General features: G+C 42.6%; 2 protein-coding genes across 2 annotated transcripts in view; both read right to left on the bottom strand.

Annotated features, from left to right (window-relative positions):
- Nucleotides 1-1,791: 1,791 nt before the first annotated feature.
- Nucleotides 1,792-7,312, bottom strand: LOC109890864 (PAK4-inhibitor inka2). The gene is made up of 3 exons (XM_020482947.2): nucleotides 7,170-7,312; nucleotides 7,020-7,070; nucleotides 1,792-2,871 (listed from the first exon to the last, which is right to left on the bottom strand). The coding sequence occupies exons 2-3, from the start codon at nucleotides 7,020-7,022 to the stop codon at nucleotides 1,921-1,923; spliced, it is 954 nt and encodes a 317-aa protein (XP_020338536.1). The 5' UTR covers nucleotides 7,023-7,070; nucleotides 7,170-7,312; the 3' UTR covers nucleotides 1,792-1,920.
- A 1,186-nt stretch (nucleotides 7,313-8,498) lies between these two features.
- The window catches only part of LOC109890863 (guanine nucleotide-binding protein G(i) subunit alpha-2), a 150,211-nt gene continuing 148,437 nt past the window's right edge, over nucleotides 8,499-10,272 (bottom strand). The window contains exon 9 of the mRNA XM_020482946.2: nucleotides 8,499-9,503. The gene's annotated coding sequence lies outside the window, so the exon portion shown is untranslated. The remainder of the gene's footprint in view (nucleotides 9,504-10,272) is intronic.

Genomic DNA, 10,272 nt, shown 5'->3' with positions numbered 1-10,272 from the left:
CAGGGCATATGGATTAGATGAGTTGGCCCAGGCCTGCTGGGTTGGGCTGGAGTCTGCTGGACTGGTTCCCCGGACTAGTCAGAGCCTCGGCCCCCTGGTCAGCTTTGTGCTGGCATATTGAGGGTCGGGTGAGTAGAGGCTCACTGAATCTGTCACCATCTGGACACAGCTGCCCAGTCCAACAACCCCCCCCCCCCCCCACTACACACACACACACACACACACACACATACACAGAAACCCCAGGGGGACCCAGGCCATGAGCTCATCAACCACCGCGGCAGGAGGCTGTGAGCAGACCTTCCTCTCTGTCCTCAGAAGTAAACATCTTATTCCTGGTCTCGCTCCCTCTGGGATCTAAGATCAGTCTCTCTCTGTGGAGACCTACCCAGCACTAGGTCTCACATGCACATGGAGTAATCTCTTTCAAATTAAGCCCTCAGATGGATAGAAGGATAGATCTGTAGGTCTATTCTGAAATACACTACTTTGCTACATGGGCCTATGTTTAGTGATTTGATTTTGTTCATTAGGTGACTGATTGAGAAATAAAATGTGCTTCTCTGCTTCTTTCCTTTTGTTTCTAGATTCCAATAAATTAATTGATGTGTTCATGTTGTAAATGTAATAAAATCCCTTTGAGTTATTTATGGGCTCTATTCAATCCGTATCGCAGAAATTCTGCGGTACAGGGTGATTTAAATTTCAAGGCAATGTTCACACATTAGAGAGGATTGCGTTCACAGTAAACGCTGCAGATGTCGGTTTAATAGGAAATTACCTTTACATTTCTAGCGTGCCTTAGCGATACAGTTTGAATAACCCTAAGTGTGTGGCTACATTAAACACTGTACATGTATATGACTGTTTTGACAACTGGTCTTTAGAAGGCTGCACATTTACAGGGCTACTCCCTTTAGATCTAAGCATCATATGACACATCTAAGCCTTCTTTACACCTTGCGCTAACGTGGGAGTTTCGTGATCTGATCAATATGATCCGATCCCTATCTGATCAAGTTTGTCACATCTACAAATTGTATTGAAATTAGTCTGTTATCCATCCACTGTGTCCACTTTGTGACCAGATTAGCTAATGCCCCCCTGTATGTAAATTATTTAACAGATATTAATTCAAAATAATATGATTGTATTTATTTTAAGACAATTACTGATGCCTTAAGTCAGCGGTGCTACCTGTCAATGATTTTAGAGGCCGGTAAATTATGATTTAAATAGTTTGACCATCTAGATCCGTTTTCACTTAATTGCTATCCAGAGACAATGTGTGCCTGACTACCTCCAGAGGTGGTCAGGAAGATCAGATCACTATGTGTATTTTAATCGCCTACATCTGTCTAAAAATGTGGGCACAATCAGAATGTGGACAATATCAGGACAAAGGGTGCATGTTAGCACCAGGTATAAACGGGGCTTAACAACCCACATTTGGAAATATAATGTTCAACTTCCCATCTGACAGTAGTAGAAACACAATACAGCAACACCCACCCTGCTATTTGTATTCAAATAGACAGGTATTCAAAGGCAAGATTTCTGACTGCCATTATGTTGGTCAGTTGACAGGTCGTTTAAATAATGTGCTAGAGTGTTTATACCCAGATGTAATCGAGAATGTCACTACCTTTTTTACAGCTGAACCTAAACCTAAGCATGCCTTATTATTCCATTAGTCATTTAAGAATAAAAACTTAATAGTTAATAATAAAACTTAATAATAAAAAAGAAAACTTAAGAAAACTTAAAGTTAATAATTATTGCAGTCAACACTTTTTCCCTTTTCAATAAAAAAAACTTTATTTTTGTAACAATTTCAACATTATTTCCACATAAAGCGCATATAAAAAATAAAATAACATTAGTCTGTGGTAGGAGTCCGTAGCTGTAACATCACTCAGATCAGATGTACCCGATAATGTCATTACATATGATAGGTTGTCGGCTGCCTGTCTTCATGAGAGCGTTGAACTGGTAGAAGTCCGTCCCCAGTTCATGCAGGCCTGTGTGGGATTGGTGAAAGAAGGGTTTGCGTGGCTGGAAGCCTACAGGGCAGGACATGCGTTTCGGGGCTGCCGCGGCCCTACTGACCCTGGTGGAGTCTGCTGGTCTGGCCCTCATCTCCACGCTTTTTGACATCCCTGCCAGCTTCCTCCTCATGTTGACCAGGAGGTCCTTGGCCAGGCGCCGGCCTGCGTGGGGCTTGAGTTCTGCTGGCTCAGGACACTCTGGCAGGTCCATCCAGTTCTTAATGAGGTCAGCGAAGCTGTTGTCCCCCAGCACCAGGGGCTGTCTGTTCCTGCTGCGGCTCAGCAGTGACGTGGTCCAGTCCTCCGGGTCGCTGCTTGCCTCAAATGACGTCCAGCGCTCCAGACAAGCGTCCGACGTGGACTTGGGCCGGATCCGGTCGGCAGAGCCCACTCCCCGGTTGGTTCGGAGGCAGGCAGAGTTAGACACCCGTACGTTCCTGGTCCTCCTGAGCACCACGCCGTCATCCTGCCAGGACGCCTCTGAGTAGCCTGAGTCAAACTCCATACTCTTCTCACTGCTAGGGGAGCTCTGCATTAGCCGCTCCTGCCCTTCCTCCTCCACCTCTTCTTCCTCCTCCTCCACGGGGCTGGCCAGGCAGCAAGCTGAGTCATAGGTGCTGGCCTCGCTGGCCTCAGAGATGGGTCTACGGAGGCATGTCAGGCGCTCCCGCTGCTGCGCTCCCCGCTGGCAAACGCGCGTCACGGCATCAGAGCGGCCGGAGGGCTCGCTGAGCGGCCTTCTCATGTGTTTCAGATCCTGCAAGGACCTCATCATGTACTGCATCTGGTCCATCAAACAGTCTTTAGAGTCCCGCAGACACAGCTAGAAAGACAGGGAGAGAGATATAACAGGTTGGTTACTGACAGACTGAAAACACTGACTCCTCCATACATGGTTTAAGAACATTTCAGAACAAAATGTGTAACAGAGCACTTTTACAGAAACGAATGGACCAACTCCTGGTCCAAAAGCTTAAGTAGTTTCCTGTGCTTCTATCCAGCACTGCACCAAGATTCTAATCAGCTGAGATCACACGCTGCAGCCGTACCACCGCCACATATCAAGTCAGACATTCCACCCAAACCTCAGAGCAGCTTTATGGAGAAGCTTCTCAGCAGTATGCTCTGAGTTGATTAGAATATGGCTTGTGGGAACAGGATATACAGGGAAACCCTTGCTGCCTCTTTCGGTTGGACAAACTAGAGACTGAAACATTTTTAGAGGCACTCAGTATTACACATCCTTTACTGCACACAAGAATCACAGGATGCCTTCGGGATTAGCCCATGTTGTCCGGCAGGAAATGACATCACCGTTCTGGAATTACACAATGGGAGTAAGAAACCCCGTGTATGAATCATATCAAATTCATCACCAAATCATCTGAAATATAGAAGTCTGAATGACACAGTCTGAATGACACAAGCTTCCATAGCATTCAGTTGCATTACAACAATATTCTCAGGATGCCTTAACAACCAGATGGTTTGGGAACCACCACTGAATCCATTTTATCACATCAAGGTTAAAAGGTGACAAGGCAACACTTCAAGATCAATCCCATTCACTCGGGTGTTGTAGCGAACAGAACACAGGCTACTGTATGCACAGGACATTTCTTGTTTAAAAAACATTCCCTGTACTACAAATCACCAAAAATAACAGCTTTAGAATGATGCAATTTGTTCAACTTTCATTTGTAATAATCCTACAAGGTTTTTCCATGTTTTGTAGCATGCTTGTGTAGCATGTTTGTGTTTGCTACCTCTCAACCCTGATCCGTCTTAGGCCAGAGTGCTGTTTGGAGGCACAGTGAGGAGACCAAATCAGCAGAGACGATGCCCTGATGTTATCACAGCTGTGGGAACTTAACCATTTGGCTGTAGAGGAGAGCTCTGTTTGACAGAGTGAGACAGGGCCTTGGAGGCGCATTAAACACTGAAAGGTCTGCCATGTGCATTGTCCTTCACAATAGTGTGGAGGTCTGACTCATCAATACAATACCCCGAAAGGCTCGGGTGATAGAAATTGTGCCCTAAACCGAATGTCGGAGAGAATCTGAAAGAGGCACATAAATATGTTGCACATTTCCATAAAGGATTTACCTTTGGGTTTTTTACCCAAGAGGCTCAGACTTTTCGGTTTCCATCTACACGTGTCTCATGGCTCTGGTGGACCCGCTCTAACCTGGGACCAAAGCCAGGCCACCGGTACTTTTAAGCTTTCATTTACCTAACAATGGTTCACTATGAACATCAGCACCTTCTCACAAAGCAACTGTTTTGATTCTGCTCTTCACAAGTCCCCACTGTCAGCCCTAGATATGGAAACCCAATTTCCCTAGCATAACATTAGAGCGTATAGTGTAACACTGGTGTTATAGTCAAAAAGCAGCAAAACTGTACCCTGCAGCCTTCCATTACTGTGGTGTTATTAAACACCGGTAGAGAGCACCAGTCAGTCATTGGTTAAGGTAAGAGATAATGCTCCAAGGCCAAATCGGAGGGCCTGTTGTCCAGACCTCTGGCAGTCTCTATGGGGGCGCCACAGGGTTCAATTCTCGGGCCGACTCTCTTCTCTGTATACATCAATGATGTCGCTCTTGCTGCTGGTGATTCTCTGATCCACCTCTACGCAGACGACACCATTCTGTATACTTCTGGCCCCTCTTTGGACACTGTGTTAACTAACCTCCAGACGAGCTTCAATGCCATCCAACTCTCCTTCTGTGGCCTCCAACTGCTCTTAAATGCAAGTAAAACTAAATGCATGCTCTTCAACCGATCGCTGCCCACACCTGCCTGCTCGTCCAGCATCACTACTCTGGACGGCCCTGACTTAGAATATGTGGACAACTACAAATACCTAGGTGTCTGGTTACTGTAAACTCTCCTTCCAGACTCACATTAAGCATATCCAATCCAAAATGAAATCTAGAATCGTCTTCCTATTTCGCAACAAAGCATCATTCATTCATGCTGCCAAACATACCTTCGTAAAACTGACCATCCTACTGATCCTCGATTTCGGCGATGTCATTTACAAGATAGCCTCCAACACTCTACTTAACAAACTGGATGCAGTCTATAACATTGCCATCCGTTTTGTCACCACAGCCCCATATACTACCCACCACTGCGACCTGTATGCTCTCGTTGGCTCGTCCTCACTTCATACCCGTCGCCAAACCCACTGGCTCCAGGTCATCTACAAGTCTCTGCTAGGTAAAGCCCCACTTTATCTCAGCTCACTGGTCACCATAGCAGCACCCACACGTAGCACGTGCTCCAGCAGGTATATTTCACTGGTCACCCCCAAAGCAAATTCCTCCTTTGGCCGCCTTTCCTTCCAATTCTCTGCTGCCAATGACTGGAACGAACTGTAAAAATCACTAAAGCTGGAGACTCATATCTCCCTCACTAACTTTAAGCACCAGCTGTCAGAGCAGCTTACAGATCACTGCACCTGTACATAGCCCATCCAACTACCTCATCCCCACACTGTATTTATTTGTTTATCTTGCTCCTTTGCACCCCAGTATCTCTACTTGCAAATTAATCTTTTGCACATCTATCACTCCAGTGTTTAATTGCTATATTGTAATTACTTCGCCACCATGGCCCATTCATTGCCATTACCTCCCTTATCTAACCTCATTTGCACACACTGTATATAGACTTTTTCTACTTTTGGGTATTTTTCTAGCGTCAAGTCTAGGTCCAAAAGGCTTCTTAACAGCTTCTACCCCAAAGACTCCTGAACAGCTAATCAAATGTCTACCCCCCCCCCCCCCCCCCCCGCCACTATTTTACTCTGCTGCTACTCTGTTTATTATCTATACATAGTCACTTTAACTCTACCCACATTTACATATTGCCTACATGTGCATTGACGCTGTACCGGTACCCCCTGTAGGGTATATAGCATCGCTACTGTTATTTTACCACTGCTCTTTAATTATTTGTTACTTTTGTTTATTTTGTTTATTTTCAAAACTGCATTGTTGGTTTAGGGCTTGGAAGTAAGTATTTCACTGTAAGGTCTACCTACACCTGTTGTATTCGGCACATGTGACAAATAAAATGTGATGTTATGTGGAGCAGAGCAATTCGAGGAGAACTGTCACTGAAAACAACTGCCTAACAAACTTTTTTCATAGAAAGCTCATTAGAGTGTATCATGATCAAAGAACTACTGTTCTCACTCAATACTTTATACACTGCTCAAAAAAATAAAGGGAACACTAAAATAACACATCCTAGATCTGAATGAATGAAATATTCTTATTAAATACTTTTTTCTTTACATAGTTGAATGTGCTGACAACAAAATCACACAAAAATGCTCAATGGAAATCAAATTTATCAACCCATGGAGGTCTGGATTTGGAGTCACACTCAAAATGAAAGTGGAAAACCACACTACAGGCTGTGGTTGGCATGTACAGAAATTATAATGACATGTCTATGACATTATTGATCCTTGATTAATCATCAATAACACATATATAACGCACCATTGAATATGTCTATTGTAAGTAACCAGGTAAAATATATTCTGATTTCCAGACATTTGCAACTGCATCGGCCAGAAATGACTAAGTAGCCTATGGGAAAAGTAAGCAATAAACAAGACAGTATTTCTCAAGAAAAGTTTGTTAAGGAAATGGATTTAGGCCTTAAAGTTCAAATGGAATAATAACAAGAGTTTGTCATCTTTCCAACAAATTGTCGTCTATATCCTACAATTATTCTCAGCTGCTCTATATTGTCTAACTGTCACCGGAGGGGCGTAATGTTATAAGCGCCGAACATTTGGTTTTATTTACCACAACATTCAGCCGCTCACGATAATAACCTCCCGGACTGTTCTGTACAACTGTTAGGAAGAAATGTATAGGCACTTCACACAAAAGAACACATACAATCATCTACAAATAACAATCTGGAAATGTTACAAAATAAACGTACCATTGCTCTTGTCGTGTCTGATTGTATGAATTCCAAATGGATTACTTTATCCTGCAAAAAGACAAGAATTATTCAGCATACAAAATGATGTTCTCTAGCGCTAAATTTGACCAGCCTATAGGATGCATTTCTCTAGATCGGGCTACTTACATCGGTGAATAATTGACTCCTCTGATAGAACAATTAATCCAAAACGGTTGCAACTTTCTCAGTAAATCCGATGTCCACTCAACGCCCCTCAGACAGTAGAGTGCATGTGTTTGTAGGGCCGGCCGTGTACTTTGTGAGCGCAGTCTCTTACCAGGCAGCCAGTCAACTGCGCGCATCACAGAATGCGCCAATAGCAACGCGCCTGAAATACGACCCAACACCTAAATACCGCGTCAAAACATCTCCCTCACCTGAGAAGTTCTGCTGTATTATGCGTGGAATTAAAACAATTGCCAGGACTTCAGATTTCAGTCATGTGTCAATCATGGACGAGACGATGTTTTTTAAAATTATTTGTCTCAGACTGGGCAAGGAGACACATAGCCCATCAATCGTAGGGACAGGGTCTAGCCTATAACATAGACTACTTATCACAGTTTGGAGTACCTAACTATATTGTTTGATATTTTCTCTATTATCATAGGCTGTTAGCCTATATAGTCCAACACACAATTTTGGATTTAGGCTTCTTCACCTATGTGCAACTTTTAGTTCAAAGTTGCCGCAAAACGCGCACGGTGCTTTGTTGAAAAAGGTCTAGACCTACCTAGTTTATGTAATCAGTTGCATTTCACTATAGAGACATAATAAGAAAAACCTTTCATTTCCAACACAGTGAATAAAGGGCACTTCTCGTGTGGATGCAGTTAGGCTACATTTGATTTGAAGCACATAGAGGCGTGTAGCACCGCCTGACGGATTGTTCTGGAACCACGGAACGGCTCAAAGCTTGAACACTCAAACTACCCCCATCCTATTTTACTCCCTGATTTACCTGAGCGCCTGGTACCCTGGGCTGATGGGAGTCCATTGTTGTCCCAATGCCTACACCATTCGCTGCATTCTTTACTTAATGGCAGTTTTACAGCGCAAATGCTGGAGCTGGACTGTTACATTGTCCCCAATCAATTTATTGGAATGAGCAAGACTGCACATCACGGTCTGTATAGGCTTAGGCAGATCATGTACATAGCTCTACATTTGAATGTACAAAAGCCCCTCATCACCCTCCATGGTCTGTTCCTCATGTATATGAATACTCCATGTAATTGGGGGATGAAGCATTGTTGGCACTGTTGATGCATTCTCATTTACATGTGTGTGCATTAGGATGGATGTGCAATGTTTACCTTATGGGGATGTTCTACTTACCTTTAAGACCCTAATTAAATGTGATTAGCATTACCATGCCATGTTCAAAAGGGCATTCTTACAGTGGAATCTGTGGATAGGTCCAATTATTCTAGAGACACACCAGGAGAATGGTAATTGAGGTGATCCAAACTTTATTTAAATGAACAAAAGTAGGACTTTCAAAGCATTTGAAATATTTACCAAAACACTATCATTGTTCATTTCTTTCTCATCACTGTGATATATTATGTGTCCTCTTTATCCGCCATGTGAATAGTATGGGAGTAGAAATAGCCCTAATTCACACTATGGAGAAAGCAAGTCTCTAGATGTAACAGGTGTAAACATACATCAAGGCACAAACATACTGAGAAAAGACCTGGGATGAAAACAAAATATGCCAATGTTAGGAACATACGTATTCAATATTATTTATTTTTTTAAACTTGAAGGTTTTTAAATCTTCAAATTGATACTTTTTTCTTTACTCTTTGTAATTGTTTTGGAAGGAATGTTACATTGTGGCGACTAAAGAAGTACAGCTATGATCGTCTACGGACAGTCATGTGTAATAACGATAATAAGTGATATGATACAGCGTACAACGTTAGTATGTCATGTAAATATTAGCAAAAACGTGTTCCTCTCAACTCATGTTCTCTCTCCATACTTGTTTCCCTTCAACAACAAAAAAAGCTTTATGCAATTGAAAGTTTCATAAAATGCCGACATCTGTTAAAGTAAAGTGAATGTAAAGTATATAAAAGTTGTTTCCTCTATTTTTTCTAACCTCGGATAATACTTATAAAACAACAAAGAAAAGAGAGAAAACTACATCTGAGATCAAATTCAGACTTGGCAGAAGAAGAAAAAAGAGACCCCTAATCAAATTAAATATCTAACATGAAACGAAAATAAACAAACGTACACAAGAGGGAGAGGATGGACATGACAGTTGAGAATAAGTGATCATTGGAATAATTCTGCAAGGCTGTTTCTCCCAACTTCTCAGTTTGTTATGTTTTTTTCTCTCCCCCATATAGAAAAGCAGGAGCTTGCAAGGCCGGTACAGTCTGTCTGTGATGGTGGTGTGTCTGTCCACTCTATCCCCCAGGCAGCAGATTCATTGTACAAGCACTCCTGGCGAAGAGAGGCATAAAGAGTAAGCTAGCCCAGACATGGCTGAGCAAATGTGTATTAAATATGAGACGTGTAGTTTGGTATGGTAATGAAAAAGGGAAACTTTTTTTTACATGTAAGACATGCAGGGGGTCTATCTATGATGTACTGCTGAGTCAATTTAACCATCAGAAAACAAAATCATACATCATGTACAGTTCAAGTCGGAAGTTTGCATATACCTTAGCCAAATACATTTAAACTCAGTTTTTCACAATTCCTGACACTTAATCCCAGTAAATATTCCCTGTCTTAGGTCAGTTAGGATCAACACTTCATTTGAAGAATGTGAAATGTCAGAATAATAGTAGAGAGAATGATTTATTTCAGGTTTTATTTCTTTCATCACATTCCCAGTGGGTCAGAGGTTTACATACACTCAATTAATATTTGGTAGCATTGCCTTTAAATTGTTTAACTTGGGTCAAACGTTTCAGGTAGCCTTCCACAAGCTTTCAACAACAAGTTGGGTGCATTTTGGCCCATGACTCCTGACGGAGCTGGTGTAACTGAGTCAGGTTTAAAGGCCTCCTTGCTCGCACACGCTTTTTCAGTTCTCCCCACGCATTTTCTATAGGATTGAGTCTAGGGCTTTGTCGTGGCCACTCAAATACCTTGACTTTGATGTCCTTTTGCCACAACTTTGGAAGTATGCATGGGGTCATTGTCCATTTGGAAGACCCATTTGCGAACAAGCTTTAACAAGACTGATGTCTTGAGATGTTGCTTC

Source organism: Oncorhynchus kisutch, linkage group LG5, assembly GCF_002021735.2.
Source record: "Oncorhynchus kisutch isolate 150728-3 linkage group LG5, Okis_V2, whole genome shotgun sequence".
Classification (NCBI taxonomy): domain Eukaryota; kingdom Metazoa; phylum Chordata; class Actinopteri; order Salmoniformes; family Salmonidae; genus Oncorhynchus; species Oncorhynchus kisutch.
The sequence above is the reverse complement of the archived record's forward strand: the minus strand, read 5'-3'. Positions and strand labels throughout refer to the sequence as shown.